At 36.3% G+C, this 19,397-nt stretch overlaps 2 protein-coding genes across 4 annotated transcripts; one reads left to right on the top strand and one right to left on the bottom strand.

Moving 5' to 3' along the window:
• Positions 1–2,406: 2,406 nt before the first annotated feature.
• LOC103706537 (50S ribosomal protein L4-like) lies at positions 2,407–4,068 on the bottom strand. The gene is given in 6 exon segments (XM_039128450.1): positions 2,407–2,508; positions 2,585–2,701; positions 3,529–3,627; positions 3,757–3,834; positions 3,836–3,865; positions 4,051–4,068. Coding segments are annotated over 6 exon segments (444 nt in total).
• A 2,857-nt stretch (positions 4,069–6,925) lies between these two features.
• On the top strand, positions 6,926–18,278 carry LOC103706481 (synaptotagmin-5-like). Of its 3 annotated transcripts, none has more exons than XM_008790589.3 (13): positions 6,926–7,386; positions 10,547–10,651; positions 10,739–10,789; positions 10,985–11,105; positions 11,499–11,620; positions 14,115–14,216; positions 14,299–14,373; positions 14,469–14,548; positions 14,633–14,783; positions 14,863–15,093; positions 17,020–17,319; positions 17,397–17,510; positions 17,802–18,278. In XM_008790589.3, exons 1-13 carry the CDS (start codon positions 7,282–7,284, stop codon positions 17,946–17,948), a joined length of 1,704 nt encoding a protein of 567 aa, XP_008788811.2. In that variant the 5' UTR covers positions 6,926–7,281; the 3' UTR covers positions 17,949–18,278. The 3 variants fall into 3 exon arrangements, with proteins under 3 accessions (XP_008788811.2, XP_008788812.2, XP_026660235.2); XM_008790590.4 differs by lacking the exon at positions 6,926–7,386 and adding an exon at positions 9,430–9,557; XM_026804434.2 differs by lacking the exon at positions 6,926–7,386 and having other exon boundaries at positions 10,574–10,650; positions 10,739–11,105.
• Positions 18,279–19,397: the final 1,119 nt, after the last annotated feature.

Here is a 19,397-nt window from a genome sequence, read left to right as displayed (position 1 = left end):
CAATTTACCTAAACTCGAGATTTCCGTCTCCAGAAGACCTCTTGCTGCCTCAGAAGTGAATGGTGCCTGGATAGTAGGGCCTTGAGCTCCTCCTGATCAGTGTCGGAGAAGCCTGACCCGCATACCTCTAGAGACTGGAGACTGAAGATAGCTACTTCGGTTTTCTCCACTCTCCTGAAAATGTTCCGCACTTCTTTTCGTTTCCATCTAAATAGTCGGCGTCTGGTCAGCTACAGCTTGCAGGTAATCTTGTACATAACATCTCCCTGCACTAGTGTCCACCAAGCCTCACGCACTACATCCCATGCCCGAGGATAGGAGAATCAACTTTCTTAAAACGGAAAGGACAACATATCGGGATAAGGTGTGAAGTACTCACGAGGGCAGGGCAGTGGTCTGAGGCAATCTAGGGTAGATGGCGCACCCAAAAGTCTGGGAACCTCTGGATCTAGCTAACCATGGCAAGAGCTCTGTCGATCCTCTCCCAGACACGCATCCGTCTCATCCTATTGTTGCAACAAGTGAACCTTGGTCCCTTGAACCTGAGTCTATGAGTCTATTGTTCTTGGATGAACTCCTGGAACTCCCAACCACGTGTAACGTATTATTGTAGTTTTGTTTTTTTTTTTTCATGCATGGGATGTAAACTATATTTTAGGTTATATGGCTTAAGAACATGAGCAGAGACAAGGATGTTTCTTGCCAATCTCAGGCCAGATGTCGATGGTGTCATGACTCAGGAATAGCAGGGGAGCAGTTGAGAATGTTCTTCCAAACACCTTCTGTCTCCAAGTCTCTCTCTTTGGTAGGAGTAGTCTGAAATCTGGATGGAAAGCAAGGGGAACTGACCGTATGTGGCATGCTAATACATGGTCCCAAGCAGTCAGAGATCTAGCTTGGGTCAACGTCTCTCTCTCTCTCTTTCTAGATTTTTGACTGAAAGGCTATCACGAAATATGTTTATGTACTAACAAGTAGATAACAATATGTAGTTGTTATGTTTTTGGTATCTTTTATTACAGCCATCAGATCGGATTTTAATCGAACTATCGTAGGATAGCCGATGTTTATTTAGAGCTTATTCTATTTGCATCAAAAATAGATTGTAAGCTGTCATATTGCTTCTTCCCAGGTTGAGAGAGGAAATTGAGAGTGGTGTACAAAGGTAAAGACTTGGATTTTGTAATTAAATTTGAGCATTTTTTTTTTATATAATTTTCTTAACTTTTCTCAAAGTACAGAAGGTGAAAACTCCATGAACATAGGCAGGTCTTTGTCGAACCACGTAAAATTCTATGTTCTTGTATGGTTGCCTTGATTTTTTTGTTATTTTGCTGAAAATATCTGCCGCAAAACTCTACAGTAACTAATACTTTTTTGTACATAGTTTTGATCTTATAAAGTGATGGTTTTTGTTGGAGCTATTGAATCTGCAACTTGTTAGCAGTCAAAATCCTCTCAAGTCGCTTGTGATGTAGCCGGCTGTGCTCATACCAACAAAAAAAAAAAAAGAAAAAAGAAAGAGAAGAAGAAAATCCTCTCGACTCAGTTAGGCGTTCTGTTCAAAAGGCCATGCTTTCCCGTATGTTCTCTCACAAACTACCCCGGTCATGGTCCAAGTCGTACCAACCCATGAAGGTGAAGTGTGGAGCCGCGGAATTCTCCGTCCTTAAATTTTTGGAAGAAATAAACAAGCAAACAATGACCCATAAAAGCTTTTCGAACTTTTGTGAGTCTTCTTGTAGTTAATTGGCCTTCTTGTTCCACCGAGAAGTGGCCTAGTCTAGTTTACTTTAGGATCCACTGAGTGGACGGTCCAAATAAAGAAGACTTTGAAAAGTCTCTAGTTGTTTTCTCAGGACAGCTTCAATGATATCATATGAACCGCCAGTGCCAACCACAGCATCCCAAATTTATCTGATTCCTGGTCAATGACTGGCTTCTAAATCCTACACTGCTCTTTTTCATCCAAATACTTCATGTTTAGTAATCTGCAACAGATACCAACAATAAGGCCATGTTCTCACTTATAAGAATTGCCAACGACAGAAATATCAAAACTTTTTCCCTACCTCATCTGCATTGACTTAATAAAATTTTAAAATTTTCCTCATTAAACTTTAGCATTACCTTTTTTTTAATCATTACAACAACATTTAAGCCTCAAAGATGATGACCACCAAGGCATGATGCAGATAGCAAATATTCAAGTTTCTTGCTTGTTAGACCTTACATGTAATTGTGACACACTGAAACACTGGTAAGCAGGCAGTTTGAAGATGTAAACAGAAGGGAAGAATTGCTCATCCCCATAAAGCTATGATTTTTTTTTGTGAAAAAAAATAACCTTACTGAAACAGCCAGTCATCCAAACCCCTATGTTTTTAGCTTGTCAATCCCACTGCCTCAGCGGTTGATGGGAGTATGCATCCGCTCGACAATCCTACTAACAGCATCTCGGGTCATCACAAGAGTATCATGCTGCAGGATGCTGTAAACATTCAGACCCTGCAAGAACCAAATTGATATCAACAAACAGATCAAGAGGAAAATGTACCATCTTATGATCAATAAATTCCTGAACCAAATTGCTGATCTTGTCATAACCATTCAATTCATTCCAGTATGGTTTGATTGTTCTTGTTCTTTTAATATTTTTAGTCTTGTGGCTAGGAACCGCCAGATCCTCAAAAACTAGAAGCTGTTAGAAAGCACTATTAGAAACATTCCTACATGATAAATACAAACAACTGAACAAGATGATACAAGATTAGCAGGGCATTTACTCTTAAGTGGTGCATGATACCAACTAGGCTTGACATGACATGACATGATAATTTGTCAGGTCTTTAAAATAAAAAAATCAGTGTAACCTATAGGAAATTTTGATGCCTGGCGGATCAACAATGGAAAGATTCAGATAATCCAATGGTATTCTTTTATAAATATTGTAGTTAACTGAATAAGAATGCAAGGGGTAACAAGCATTCCAACCAACTCCAAAGCTTTCAAAGCCATGGAGAATGCTGTGCCATGAGGACACGGCAAATAACTCAGAGTAAAAGCATGAAAAAACACTTACTATAATTTCAACATGCATATGTTATATTAGTAGATATGGAATTAGATAACACTTGAAAAATGTAAATGTTTATTCTCAAAATAAGGGAGAAAAATAAAAGTTTATGTATAGTGGTCATATCAAGAAATTTAACATGCACATCAGAAGGGATCATCTCGAGGAAAGAAGAACTGAAGAAGCATAAAGAAAAAGAAAGAAAATAAAACAAGGAAGAAAGAGCAAAAATATAAAAACAAGTAAAGAACCCTTGAGATTTTTCAGTTTCCTTTTGTTGTTTTAATTTTCCGCAAAAATATTAATTTCTTGATTATCAATTTCTTATTTCTTATTAAAAATTTATTATTATTATTATTATTTAAAAAAAGGCCTCTCTTAGTGAATTCATCTTAGATCCCCGAATGCATTGGGCCGTCCCTGTGCACATGTGGTGCGGGATAAACACTTGCCTTGCCTTCAACTTTCAGTCCCTGACGCCGGACCTTCTTTTGCAGCTTGATTGCATGGCTTCGTGGCTTAGGCCCATGCATGGTGGCACCATGCCTAAACTGTTGGGATACAACTTCATCAAATCAAACAGCACTATTGTAATAGAAAATAGAAATAGCAAACAGGCTGTTCGAACCAACGCCATTCACTATAGTAAAACCAATAAACAAAAGTTAAAGTCAAGTAACCTGAGGCCCCCGTAAAGTCCCATGCCTTGCTCGCCCGGTTCCTCTTTGCCTGTATGGTTTTCTCCCCGAGCCATTTACTTTCACTGATTGTTTTTGTTGAGTGTGTCCCCTGTAGAACAAGTTAGATGAGATGTTCCAAAATTTCGTGATTTCTTCATATTCAAGATTGAGAAAAAAAGAAGAAAATCTAACATATCAATTGGCATGATTTACTTGAGAAGATGCATGTTACATGCATTAGGATCTCATCATACGCCGATCCAGCCGCCCAGAAGCATTAAATTGCAGACTTACATAATCATATATGCGCATGCATACATGCATAGATGAGTGAAGAGTAACTTGATTTAAGTCCGTGATGTGCTTCACTTGCAAAGTCACATTTCACTTCATAGATTACTCTAGGATGATATATAAGTTATTTAACATGTAATAAGATAATATGATCGTGTATATGAAATTCCAATGGAAAAATCTAGAAGTAAAGAAGTATAAATGCAGATAAAAAGCCTAGCTAGATAACAATTCACTGCACAAGCTATTTGGACATTAGAGTTTACTGGATCACCAGTTCAAGAGTTAATACCCATAGTAAGCAAAAGTTCCCTTACTTCACATACCAATAATCATGTAATTAAGACATCATGTACAAATTTCATTCGTAATTGCACTTGTAGTAACACTGGGACAGAACCATAGTTCATAAGCTTCAACATTTCTTTGGAAAAAAAAATAGCTACAACTGTAACTTCTTATAGCACTATAAAAATTGGAGAATAGATAATTAAGAAAAAGGTCATGACTTTCTCTGGCATAGATTAAATATCAAGGTTTGTTTCATGTTAGTTATATTTCAGAAGCGCTGAAAGTCAAGAGATAATTATCTGAATGCTTCATATACAGTTGTTGGTTTTGTGAGTTACGCAAGATATGTTCCAAAACCCAACAACTGAATATAAACCATTTAACATTGTAGGCAAAAAAAAAAAAAAAAAAATTAATCAAAGTTGAAGTTCAGTGCGCTTTCGTTCTTTCCTTTTCATTCAAATTAAATTCTAAAGCTTCAGCAGGTTCAGCTTGATGTAGTAATGTGTCAAACTAAGGAAACTCAAGTGCAAAGGCCTGATGCAATTCTTCTTCATATGTACCGAGGGCTGGCTCTACAAATCCTTCAGGACAAAATTTAAACTTACACCATCAGTAAAATTTTTCTAGAGGAACTCCAATCTTCCCACTATATCCACTTCACAATGATCAGTGCAATTTCAAATATTACTCAAATCTATATAGATGGGCACCACAGTACTTTTTTCCATCAATCATTAATCATTCTCCTTTGCAGAATCAGAAGTCATTTCTGAAGAACAAAATTTTCGATGAGTCACCCCTCTCCCAAATTGAAATACAGAAAAAGAAGACATACGGGGATGTTCCGAGGAACAAAAAACTATACAATTGGAAGGAACAAGAAATGGCCATGCTACACCAATGCCCATATGGGCTGGGTCTATGTATCTCTAATTTACATGTCAAATTCGGGGACAATGGTTAGGATATCAATGCTCGTTGGATTAAAACAGCCAGATATGCCATAGGAACATTTATATCGTCAGCACCTTTTATTTGTGTGATTCTGTGTCAATTCTGATTTAGAAAAAATAGTAAGTCGTAACACTATTTTTTCTAAATTGCGATCTTGGATTTTAGAGTGACATGTGATGTGATCAGTCCGATTAATCGAGCATGGATCAATTATACTCATAGTGCTTGCACAAAGTCTTACCGGTGTTTCCGGTAATTAAGGCTCTCCGATGCTTAAGTTAGCGTGAAGTATTTGTTGGCCAAAAAGGTCCTTAGACGTTATCTGATAGGGCTACTTATATTTTCCGTAGAGATGCCCAAGTGGCGAAGGTATTACTCGTCCTCATCATAGAAAGTGCTGGCACCGGCCAGGTGTAGCATGCACCTATCGGTGCCTATTAATCAAAATCCCAAATATGGCCTATTGAGGTTTTGATTCAGCTCATTTGTAAATTGTGCATGCACCTTGGCTGCGTGCTTAGACCTAGACTTACTAATTTAGGTAGGCTACCCATCTGTTTTGGACCATGTTGGGTGACTAATGCAAGTAACCCACCCCTCCCCCTCCCCCCCCCCCCCCCCCCCCCCCCCCCCCCCCGGCTCTCTCCTCTCTCTCTCTCTCTTTATTGTTCTCAAATTCTCTCACCTAGATTCATGTAATAATGATGTGAGGGCTTGGGAAAACTCTATCAAGGCTCTTTTGTTTGAAGTAGATCCAAGCAACGCACCGTGTGGATATAAAGTTTGGATGTCATGCCCGGGCATCAGCCATGAGTACGACTCGTAAGAAAATCGACCGCTCATTTAAAATATATTTTCTATCATTGCATGATTTATTGAAATAAAAATATTTGTACGCATTGTATCAATTCTGCAGCATATCAGAACCTTTTCTTCAATCTATTTTTCCGTATATCATGCTTTTGAATAGTCCTCTTCAAGAGTTTGATCGAGCGGCCTGATTTTAGTTGCGTGTGCAACCTTTTGACAATTCTTGGTAAATATCAAGAGCTATAAACCTTTTTGATAATTATTAGATTTATAAAAATAAATTTATATGAGGATCGTGGGGGTGTGTGGTCCACATCGATTATTTGCTGAGTATATTTTTAAAATTTTTATAAAAATAATAAATTTAAAATATTTTTTCAGTTATTTTTATGGATGAAATTTTAGATTGTAATAATAGATAGTCTAACACTCTTTTAAGCCAATTTTTTTTTATTGAATAACCTAAAATATCATATCCTGCCATGTCATACGTGCATTGGATCTGCTAGCCCAACCTATTATCTAATAAATAGGTCAAACTTAAAACGGGTCAGCACGAAAAGGGTCCCACCTAACCCCTTAATACCCTCATCATCTCACTCTGGAATCCAGACACATGTAAAGAAAGAGCTCTAATAATTGGCCGGTCACATTTATCTAACCACGTCCGGATCCAGCCAAACTTAATGGCCTACTTAATTAAAGATATCATTGCCGAAAATAACGACAACTACATCCATCCGTTCACGTGGTAATCACGAGATATCTTACGTACGGACGGATGGAGAAGGGGGCCGCGGCAAGGCGGCAAGTCGGCAAGGAAAGGGAAGGCCCGGGTTGTCATTGGCCCTCACTTTCGTTCCGCCGAAGAAAAGAACTAGCCAAAGCCGGCTGCTGCCGTCTCCTTCGCCTCCTCTCCTCGCTTCTCCGTCTTCTTTTCTTTTCGTGTCCTCATCATCGATCGAGAAGGTCCTCGATCTGTTCCCAACCGCACCAAGAAATCCCAAGCCCTCCCTCTTCTTGATTCGAAGGGGAGAAGACTTCAAGAGAGAGCTCCAAGGCTTTGCCTTCTCTCCGGCTTGTCTTGGTCCTTCTGAAGCTCTTGTTCACCGACCCGGGATAGGGTTTTGAACTCTCTTCTGGGTTGGGAATTGGTGGGTGGAGGTGTCGGAGATGGCGTTCTTGTTGGGGTTGTTCCTGGGAGTCGTGGTTGGGGTCGGGCTGGTGATGGGCTTCGTCCGTTCCGAGAATTACCGATCCAAGAAACGATCCGAGCTGGTACATTCTTTTCTTGCTTTGCTTTGCAGGTGTTTTATGTTTTCTTTTTTTTTTAAAAAAAAAATGATAAGCTATTAACCCTGTTTTGATGAATTTGCATGTGGACGACAAGGAATGGATGGTATTTTTAATTTGGGTGATTGGATTCTTATTTCATTATCTTAATACGAGTCTTGATGAAGGTGTCTTCTGGCACTCACATTATGTCAATGGCGTTCGTAGGTGCAGATTGTATATCCGAGTTATCTCAATGCGGTGCAATTTATGTTGCCCGGTGTGGAGATGCTTCTGGGACTACCTGCTAAGCTGCTTCCTTGATAAAACTATGCAAAGATTATGTTTTCCTTCTTTAGAGTGTTAAAAAAAAAAAAACCACAGTCTATTTTCAGTCTAGAAACCAACAAAGGGAATACAATTTGAGATTAAAGGACTTCAGGTTTAGTAGTTGGCTGTGAGGACTGAAAAGGATTTTTCTTCTTCAATCTCTGCTTAGCGGGCATTCCTACATTTCCAAATCAGAAGCTTCCATAATTATAGCTGTAGGGGATAACTAATTGGTTTTTTGTCTCTAGCATTCTCACAAGACAGCAAAAGAGGAATAGGAAAACCCCTGAGTAGAGAATAGTTTACAGATCCAGCTTCCGTCTCATCAGCATAAGTAATTCTTTTACAAAATCAGGGGCTATAACATTTGACTCTTTATGAGTATGAGGATATCCTAAGAACATACACACTTCATGAACTGAACATTAAAGTATATCCTCCTAGTGATAGCTTCTGAAAGAAACATACTCGTCCAAAGAGTTTGGCTTGAAGTGAAGTGAGAACAAAAATAGTTGCGGAGCCAAAACTTTATCAGGACAGGTCACCTGGAATGCTGGAAAGGCATATGATTGATATCTAGTAGTTATGTAATATTTGTCTTCATGCTAGGAGTCATTGTCAAGGTTACTTTTATGAAAGTTTCTATTCGAAAACAGTTAATGATCTATACCAGATGAGTTAGAAACCATTGAAATTCTTAAGACATATTTCTAAATTCTAACAGCATTTTTTATTTATATAATTTTAATTGAATCAACAAACTGGGTTTTTAACGCAGTATGAAAATAATCAGATAAATCAAATGGTTGGGCATGCCTTTTCATATAACGTTTCTTAGTCATTCTGAAATCATTAACAAAATTGGCATAATAATGAAATCTAAACATCTCTGTTATTCTTAAGGATTCTCAAACATCACTAAAAAGGAATGTCATGATACCGTCCTTGTCGTGGAAATACAGTTCTATGGTGTTTCCATACCCAGCAACCTTTACATAAAATTTCTGATTTGGATAATAAACAAGTTAAGAGACTTTAATTTTCAACGTGAGGAACCGGGGAAAAATATTTCTAACAAGGAGACATGGAAGAATGTTATGCAGAATTCACTGAGACCCGGCTATGATAGTTGAGTTCTTAAGCATCATGCTCTTGTAAGTATTGGAGAACACTGGGAACGAAAAAAAAAGATTTTGTTAATCTATTAATAAATAGAAGAGTCAGAGAAAATTTAGGAATATAAGCAAAGAGGACAGTTGAATTAGAATAGCATGTGTCAAAACTCAAAATGATGCGAACAGCTATGTTGAATCACTGAATCACCTATCTGCTAACTTTGCAGAAGAGCTTCAATAAAAAATATCAGAAGTCAAAATACATAGATCACTTGTCATGTTATCCAGAATTAACAATTCGAGAAGTTCAGGGAGAACAAATGTTGACTTGCTGAGTGAACCAAATTAGTGGATGAAACTGAAACATTATCAGCTGATGATGAATTAATTTCTCAGTAAATCCATGGGAACCTATGCAGCAATAATTCTTTAATAACAAGCATGGTGGGAAGACAAAGTGCCATTATAGATTATGTTATTTTATTTCCACTGCAGTGCTTCAACTTTCAACAAAGTTATTTACTTTTTCTAACTCCTGTAGTTGGCTTGTCGTAGCAATCTTAATGATGGGATATGTCTTGCTAGCTCATTTATTGTAGTCTCTTGTACTAAGAACTTCGGACCTGTGAATTATGTTTAGGTCCAAAAGCTACACCTGGGCAGCAAATGGGTAGAATGTGGGTTGGGCACAACCCAACCCAACCAGAAGGCCCAGCTTGTCCTGATTAAAAGGTAGTCTAGAAGATTGTCTGCATCTCATAAAAATATTAGACCAAACAAACATATATATGTATATAAAGGGCCTTTTTCTTGCATTTGGGGACCCCTCGTACCCTTCCTCATCTGATCCAGGAAAGTCCCTTTTTGGTTAGGCCATTCTGGACGTTTTCAGAATGGGGAGCTAGCCAACACCAACCCTTTTTCCGACGGTGGAGCTAAGAGCTTATATATATATATGTATGTATATATATGTATGTATGTATATATATATGTATGTATGTATATGTATGTATATATATGTATGTATGTATATATATATATGTATGTATATATATGTATGTATGTATATATATGTATGTATATATATATATATATATATATGTATGTATATATATACATATATATATATATATATATATATATATATATATATATATATATATATATATATATATATATATATATATATATATATATATATATATATATATATATGCATGCATGCATGCATGTATGTATGTATTACAATTTAATGATAATGATGTCGCTAAAGATATGAAGGTATATGTTATGTGTAAAATATGTCAATGTCTAGATAGATATATGTTGTCTACTTGGAAGCCTGCATTACATATGTTGATATTAAAACTGCAGTACTTTTTCTTGTACTTGAAATGCAAAAAATTGTGGATAAGTGAGATTACTAGTTATTTTCCATGAACCGACTTGATTTCTTAAATATTTGAAGATGCTCGAGATCATTTAATTTTAAAATATTTTTTAATAGAGGGTCTAAAGTATCTGGATTTTGGGTTTTTCTGCTACTGAAACAATACATCCACCAATTTTTGCCCAACTAAAAGATGCTGTGACATCAAGTTTTTGTTCTCATTGTGTTTGGGATCAAAGAAATTTCTTACCTCATTTGATAGTGAATAGATAAAATATATGTGCCTCTTGAGGTTTCCTGTGCTGATGGACAATGTGTATTCTTATTGCAGGCTGCTACAGTGGCAGCTTTCTCAAAGATGACAGTCGAAGATTCCAGAAAGATTCTTCCAGCTCAGTTTTATCCATCATGGGTTGTTTTCTCACAGCGCCAGAAGTTGAGTTAGTTTTGGTTTTAATCGACATTCTTTATGTGCCACCTTTTTTTAATGTCTTACTGATTCTGGTTTTTATCATTCTTGCAGTTGAACTGGCTCAACCTCGAATTGATGAAAATCTGGCCTTATGTTAATGAGGTCCTGATTTATTCTTTCTTGGTCACTGCTCTATGCTTTCAAATTCTGAAAGACTGGCACCAAGTAGTACAATTCAGTTTGTTTGCAAATATCCGTAGAGAACTTATATGGATAGGGTGACTAATGTGTGATTAAGAAAGAAATTTCCTTCTTGCATAGGATTGCTTGATTGTGTTTGCCATTTGATTGTCACAGGCAGCATCTGAGCTGATAAGGACTTCTGTTGAGCCAATTCTTGAACAATATAAATCATCCATCTTATCTTCACTTAAATTTGCAAAACTAACTCTTGGCACTGTTGCTCCACAATTTACAGGTAGGTCCTTCAAACAGTTGCTATTACATCTGATTATTTCCTAGAGTTACTTCATACCCTGTTGATTTATCCGAATTTCACTTTGCTGAAGGGATAACATTACTGCTCCAATAATATGCAAATTACAGTAATTTCATTCATTGCTGTTATTGGGATAATTGCTTTTCTTCTTCCCCCCTTAAATCTTAGTTATTTTTATTATTAAAAATGATAAATATAACCTCTTCAAGATCCAAAGAAATACATATCATTGCACAGTATATTTTCTAATGATCTACTACATTTTGTGTTCAAATGAGAACATGGTAATTTTTTGTCATGGGGTTATCCTATTACAAAACTTTCTCATAGCAATTTTTTATTAGAAATTTATAATGTAATCATCTTTTCCAGGAGTTTCTATAATTGAAGATGATAGTTCTGGGATTACCATGGAGTTGGAGTTGCAGTGGGATGGTAATCCAAACATTGTACTTGATATTCAAACAAAACTTGGTGTGGCACTTCCCATACAGGTAATACAAGTATTTCTTGCTTAGATTCGAAACGGCAGATATTCTGAAGTAATCAATAGAGAGGCTAGGTGCATACATAATTATGTTACTGCATCCTTGATGAATTACTGTTCTGACTGTGTAATGCTGCAGTATTTCGCTCTATTCATGAATTATGTCCTGTGATTATTTTATTTTATTTTTTAAAGTCTCTCTCCTGGGTTTTTTTTCCATTTGGAAAAAGTTGCAAAGCCAATCTACTTAATATTTTTTTTTTGGAAAATGTGAATCACAATGCTATGCTTTTGCAGCCCCCGGTAGATTTGTGAAAAAAATGTGCTCATAGTACATGTCTCTCAATTAATTTTGTGGATCTGTTGTGCAGTAATGGATGATTTCATCCTTCTGGATAAGAAGCCAATTTGATGTCGCTGTTCAGAACCTAAATTTTTTTCTTTTAGTTTAATCTTAAGAGGCTAATGTACCTAATTCACCACTCATAAGGAAGAGAGCTAGGTATTGATCTGAGTTGGCCCATTTCTGGAGATTCTTTGGAAAAGGATCCTTGTTTCGGTGTTTTGAATTGAGGCTTTTGAGCAGCCTCATGGTGTAATTCTCAGAAGTGTCCTTTGAATAAGTATAAGGGCATCCAAGTAGAGTTTGTGTTGTTGATAATTGGAGTAATGTTACATTATGCTATAGAGGGTTCTACCTTTTTCAAACATTAAAACAATAAAATATTGCATTGGTATTCGTCATTAAGGCATGATGTGAGAGCATCAAGGACATTACTATATGCTATATAATTATGCTATAGAGAGTTTTGCTCAAGTTATATAGCATAATGTATATCCTCTTAGTGTTATTTGTATATTCTAATGGATTTATAATCACGAGGAATAGTTTAATTACACTTTCAAGTTTCAACTACAGTGAGCTGATATCCTCTTAATTGTGCATGTGTTTTCACTATTCCTAATAAAGTGACTTGAATACTCACTCATTACACCATTTTAATAGTTCTAAAAGTAAACTTATTGTTGTAAACAAACTAAGCGCAAGCAGGCTAAGCCATCTCAAGCTTGGTTACTTTTGTAAGCAAGAAAAGCTTATATAACTTGAGCAAAACTCATGAACACCTCATTTAAGAAATCTTGTGAGAGCCTACATACGTATACACGCACGTGCCAATTTATATTTCCAAAACTGAACTTAGGGCTGAATGGAGCTCAAGAAGCCTAGCTCAAGTTCAGTTCATTTTGTAATCAAGAAATGCTTATATAACTTGAGCAAAATTTGAGCTGCTTGTGAACACCTCATTTAAGAGATCTTGTGAGTGCTTGAGATCTCTTGGTGCTTATATATACATATATGTATGTGTATATACACACATATACATACATATATATATACACACATAAACATTCATATATATATATATACACATATACATACATACATATATACACATATACATACATACATATATACACATACATATATGTATATATGTATGTGTGTGTGTGTAGATATAATGTATAGACCCACACGTACGTAGATACATACGTGCACCTGTCCTTACTAGAACCTCCTCAGGTTTTTGTCGTATGTGTCCACAGTCCACACTATCTTAATTGATTTTCCGTCCATCTGTCTTTAATTTGTGCAACTCCTACGGCCTTCTTATATATTCATTTTTCAATCTATCATTTCTAGTTTTACCACAAATTCTTCTTAACGTTCTCATTTCTGCTACACTCAACTTGTTTTCATGTACTTTATTGCCCGACACTCCAAGCCAAACAATAGTGCAGGCTCTATGTAGACAAACCCACACTTGGAGCAAATTTCCGCTGTTATATCTCAATGTTATAGTTGAAATACATTCTTTAATATACATATTATATTGTCTTTAATAATTGCAAATACAAACTAGAGAATATATTGTATTTTAATTATTTATCTATTTCAAGGATTTCTGTTGTTGGAAAGGAGATATCTGGACAGTGACCAGCATGGAACAGCATGTTCAATGCTGATGCAATTGCAGAGATGTGCCAGTGCATGTTTAGAGCTATACTAAAACAAAAACAATGTTAAAATTAACTTAAGAATTTAGAAAAGTCTTTTTGTTCAATAATAAAAAAGCATTTAGTGGATGTTGTATTACCTAGCGGCAGTGTTGGTGCTGGACTGACATGGGCAAGCACTTAGAAACCTTGATTTATTTCTATTTCAAGCTTAATTAAGCTGATTGCAAGTGAGGCAAGCTAGCTCTAGCTTGGATCATTTACTAATCATCTGCACTGATAATACTGTAAAAAGTATTTCTCTTTTCTGTTTTGGCGAATTGTTTATTATTTCTTAAACAAATTGAAATAGATGAACTTACAGAATGCGAGAAACCATAAATTTAATGGAAGTTGATTGGCAGTACTCAGTTATCAATCTTTTTTTTTTCTCCCATTGCTTCAATCTAGTCAAATTCTTACAAGCTGCAAAATTTCCAATCCAGGTGAAAAACATTGGTTTTACTGGTGTTTTTCGTTTAATCTTTAAACCGTTGGTGGAGGAGTTTCCCTGCTTTGGTGCTGTCTGTTATTCATTGAGAGAGAAGGTGAAAACACTATGTCTAATGTTTTGGTCTTGTTAGTTACTGTGGTATTGTGTATTATATAACGATATACCTTTGACTGTAGAAAAAGCTGGATTTCACTCTCAAGGTTATTGGTGGTGAAATATCATCTCTTCCTGGAATTTCTGATGCAATTGAGGTTGATAATTCCTTCCTTAGCACATTGCATCTCTTTTATGTGCATGGACACCAATACATACCTACTGATACTATGAAAATAATATGTTCATCTAGGGAACAATACGTGATGCTATTGAAGACACCTTAACATGGCCAGTAAGAAAAATTGTTCCCATTTTACCTGGGGATTACAGGTATAGTCATTTATTGGTGCATTTGTATTGAAAATTGTACTTCCACTTGTTTCACAATGTCAATGACAGTTTATTGCTGCTTAGTGACCTAGAACTGAAACCTGTTGGAATTTTGGAAGTAAAGCTTGTCCAAGCAAGGTCCTTAGCTAATAAAGACATAATAGGAAAATCCGATCCCTATGCTGTGTTGTATGTACGCCCATTACGTGACAGAATGAAGACTAGCAAAACAATTGTAAGTCTACATGCAAATTCTTTCCTTGCTTTTCAGATCTTGTGTCTTTTATCTGGAGTTAACTTCATATCTTATACAGAACAATGATTTGAACCCTATCTGGAATGAACACTACGAGTTCATAGTTGAAGATGCGTCTACTCAGCATTTGACGGTAAAGATATATGATGATGAAGGGATCCAACCATCCGAACTTATTGGTTGTGCTCAAGTGAGGTTAAAAGACCTTCAGCCTGGAAAAGTGAAGGATATCTGGTTGAAACTAGTCAAAGATCTGGAAATCCAGAGAGATAGGAAAGAGAGGGGTCAGGTTGGCTTGCATATCATAGATTTTTTTTTTCTTTTTTTCTTTGTATCTTTTTTTTTGTTGTAACAAAATCAAGTATTTTAAAGATCACATATAGTAATGACATGCTAAAGAAGAAACAATAAAAATGGAGATGCCTTTCACAAATTCAAACTTCTGAAGTACAACAAGTATCAGACAAAAAAAGGTCAGATACTTGTAAAGAATGGATAAATAAAAAATAAATTAAAAGGTAGTAATTTAGTCTGTCACCTGCTATTTGTTGCATTCTGTTTAATATGAAGATAAAGATTTTCACTCTCCAATTTCACATGCACTAGTGTCTTTATTATGAGTTTTTGTGTTTAATCCTATTTCTTGATTTAATATTGGGTTCTGTGGTTGGACCTTTGGGCATGATGAAGATCTTAACTCTTAGTACCAAAAAAAAAAGAGAAAAAGATCTTAACTCTAATTTAAAAAGAAAAAAAAACTAGCATGTAGTCTGTTAATAGATGCCTGGACCGGATTGCATGATCAGCAAAGCATTCTATTGGAGAGGCCAGCACACCTGTAGCTTAAACTGGCATGCATTTTACAAATAACTAAATAAAATCGTAACTAATAAATCTTTAGCTTTTCATGGATATAATTGGAAAATGCTCATCCTTATCTATAGATCCATCATTGTTTTTGTTGTTGTTTACTTCTTCTTTTCCTTTCACAAATTCTGGAGCTGGGCAATGAAATGACTGACCAATTAGCTTAAAGGAATTATCAACCTGCATTTTAGGAGAAAATGTGAAAGTAAAGTAGTTGGTGCTGTTCCGTACTTTCCTGTTATTTTGTTTTATGACAGTTATAATAAATAATTCTATATCATGTAGTTTGATTTATAGTTATTTACTAATATTGTTTTCTTGTATTCTTGTCTTGAAGTTTTTTGAATATGCTCTGCAGTTGAATGAGCTTAAACTGCAGATCCGTTAGAGTAGCTCTGTTTCTCCAAACTAACTGATCTTTTAGGTCTAACCATAGACTCCTCAAATAACTTTAGTAGCCTGGCTCTCCCTCACTTTCATGTTTTGGTGCCTCTTCTTAGGGTTCTATTTTTCCAATGAGGCTGGTCTTCCCCTTAAATTTTCGAATGGTTTTTTTAAGGTGTATTTTGAAAAATGTCCTATTGTGTAACTTTCTAAATTAGTGTATAATATTTTTGTAGAATTGTTGTGATCATGCATATGATTGCTTGATATCACTTTTTCTTCTGATATTGTAATATGTTTACCAGACTTCATTTTAATTGGGATCTTTTGCTTCATTTATGCCTTAAAATCTCCATGTCTGTCTGGAGTTTCTCCAAATGTAGGGCAATCTTGAGGAATTGCTTTCTAGTTGCATGAACTTCAACCGTATGAACTGTAAGGTGGTGCCTTGATTGCTAACTGGCCTTTACTTTGTGGCAAGGCTTCTCTTTTGTCTGAAGCTGCTGTTTGTCACTAGGAAGCATCAGTTTGGGGAGTTGACATCAGGCTGAGGGGTAGTCCTTTAACATTCTCAAACTTTTGTGGATCATAAGTTGATTTATTCAGCCAATCCCATATATGTGGGATGCTTTGTTGGTTAGGGTAAAGGTAATTCTTTCCTAATGCTTTATAATTCAACATGGGAGGGTGCATGTCAGACTGATATCTGGTTGTAATATCTGGTCACCTTTTTTATCGGTCCTTCCTGCTAAAAACTTATCAACTGTTATTTATCTGTGCTGATGAATTATTCTGTCATATTAGGTAGAACAACTTGCTGGATGAAAGTTGAGGCTCAACTAGTTTACTATTGCTCAAAACTTTTGTTCATATCGATAATACATATATTTATGTGCATGTGTGTATTTTGGACTTCTTGAACTGCTGTAGTTCCAATAACACATGTTGTGCCTTATCGCTTCAGGTGCATCTAGAGCTTCTGTACTGTCCTTTCGGCATGGAGAATGAGTTTTTAAATCCTTTTGTCAGTCAAAGTTTTTCAATGACTTCATTGGAGAAGGCCCTCAAAAGTGGGGTGAATGGAACCGATGCTGCTGTGACTGACAGGACAGCATCTCTTAGGAAAAAGGATGTCATTATAAGAGGAGTTCTCTCTGTGACAGTTATATCTGCAGAAGATTTGCCTGCAATGGACGTGATGGGAAAGGCAGACCCATTTGTTGTTCTGAGTATGAAGAAATTAGAAACAAAGAATAAAACAAGGGTAGTTTTCTGATCCTCACGAATTTTGAAAACCTTGTACTCTTTTGAAATATGAAAAACTGTGGCCCTGTTTTGCAGGTAGTAAATGAAAGCTTAAATCCAATTTGGAACCAGACCTTTGACTTTGTCGTGGAAGATGGACTACATGATATGCTTATTTTGGAAGTCTATGACCATGATACCTTTGGAAAGGTGAGTTCTCTTTCGATCTTTTCATTTTGGCTGCAACAATTAGCTGCATGCGAGTTTGCAAAAGCTTGGGTAGCTTTTAATTATTCCTATAGTATCCTTAAGTACAAATGAATCTTGAAGGAAATTCCCCTTGGCTAAGTTCTTGTTTGTTGTTTGTAACGTCTCAGAGATCTGATTTGAATGCAGAGAATAAAGAAAACAACAACAAAAAAAAATCGAACCTCTAGTCTTTGCAGTTGCATTCAAATTTGGCAAAAAGAATGTTTCTAACAATATCATTCGCCATTATAGGATTACATTGGGAGATGCATCATGACACTAACAAGGGTGATAATGGAGGGAGAATTTACTGAGAGTTTTCCTTTAGAGGGGGCTAAGTCTGGAAGGTTGAATTTGCATCTTAAGTGGACGCCGCAGCCAATTTACCGGGACCTATAAATCATAATGGATGAAAGCCAAGCGTCTCTCTCTCTCTCTCTGCCGTGGATTAATCCTCTTATATACCAATTCCTGGATAAGGCCTCGGCTTCTCACTAGTGAAGAGTTGTAAATTTGAATTTTTTTTTTTTAAAAATCTGTAATGTGTCATCAAGTCCTCATGGTTGATTGGTTTCTGTTTGTTTCTGGAATCCCTGCTGAGTGTAAATCATGATATACACGAGAATGAATAGAAGAGTGAAAAATGTCATAGGAACGTTCACAATTTGTCAGCACTACGGAACTTATTATATTGTTGAGTAAATAGCGTAATGACTCGCAATTTACCTATCACTCGTTTCCCCATCTAGCTAGAAGAATCGCACCTTGTAGCGGGACTGGAAAGCATCTGGTGCGGTGATGCGTTCTCATAATGTTCATTTTTGCAGTATCGTTTCAAGTCTTGTAGAGGTCGCTGGTGATATACGGTTGACTGTGGTCGAGAGGCAAAATGAGAATATATATATATATATATATATATATATATATATATATATATATATATATATATATATATATATATATATATATAAATTCTGTTTCGTCAATTGGTATATTGGCTGCTTTGTTGTCAGCGATCTCTATCAACTAATTGCTCTCCTTTCGTGTATCCTACTTCTCTGCCTTTTTTTAAAAAAAAATACCTCTCAGCCCTATGAAAAAGTGGTATTTTTGATTGCGCTGCAGTGATTGATGCTTCATTGAGTATGCTTTGTTTTCTTGGTCTAAGCTAGAAATGTTACTTCTGTGACACTGATTTGTTTTATTAGTTATTTTTGGTTGTCAGTGTGGGGAGAAGTTTCCGTATAAAAACATATACATAGATTGAATTTTTCCTTTTTTCTATATCAAATCTAAAATAATCTTGAAGGTTGTCTCAGCACTGTAGTGTCATGTCAGAACCTCGTAGCCAACGTTGCACCTTGCAGCCTTTATTTATCTGGCTATTTTCATGTAGATGTAATCTCTCGCCAATCAACACGAGCTTAAGGTTTAATTTGAGTAATCGCGGCTCCATATATAACAAATTATGAAGTTGCTCGAATAGGGTTACCAGGTTGTTTGAAATAAATCTCGTGTAGTTCGTGATGCTGCAAGATGGTGGTGCTCTGTCGATCTGTGATTTCATCTCCCTCTACAAATCAAAGCGAATCCACACACCAAGTGATAAAAACGATCATGGCCATTCGACTTCATCAGCAATGGGGGGGGGGGGATTCATTGTTTGGTAGCTTCCCCGACCGCACTCTGCAGAACCGATGATTCTTTTACCCGAGAATTTGTTCCAGGGTTCGAGATGCAGTAGGGATGTGTGCGCACGTCAGCATCCTTATGGGGCTTCACCGTTATCACCCAAGATCTTCCAGCCAAATGGTTGGAGGCTCCGTCCCGAGCATGAGAAGCTGTAGG

This window comes from Phoenix dactylifera, chromosome 7, assembly GCF_009389715.1.
Source record: "Phoenix dactylifera cultivar Barhee BC4 chromosome 7, palm_55x_up_171113_PBpolish2nd_filt_p, whole genome shotgun sequence".
Lineage (NCBI taxonomy): Eukaryota > Viridiplantae > Streptophyta > Magnoliopsida > Arecales > Arecaceae > Phoenix > Phoenix dactylifera.
This window is presented reverse-complemented; position numbering and strand designations above follow the sequence as displayed.

Coding starts and splice junctions, on each gene's coding strand:
- LOC103706481 (XM_008790589.3), top strand. CDS start 7,282: ATGGCGTTCTTGTTGGGGTTGTTCCTGGGAGTCGTGGTTGGGGTCGGG. Junction 10,790..10,984: donor TCTGGCCTTATGTTAATGAG/GTCCTGATTTAT, acceptor TGATTGTCACAG/GCAGCATCTGAGCTGATAAG. Junction 17,511..17,801: donor ACCATGATACCTTTGGAAAG/GTGAGTTCTCTT, acceptor TCGCCATTATAG/GATTACATTGGGAGATGCAT.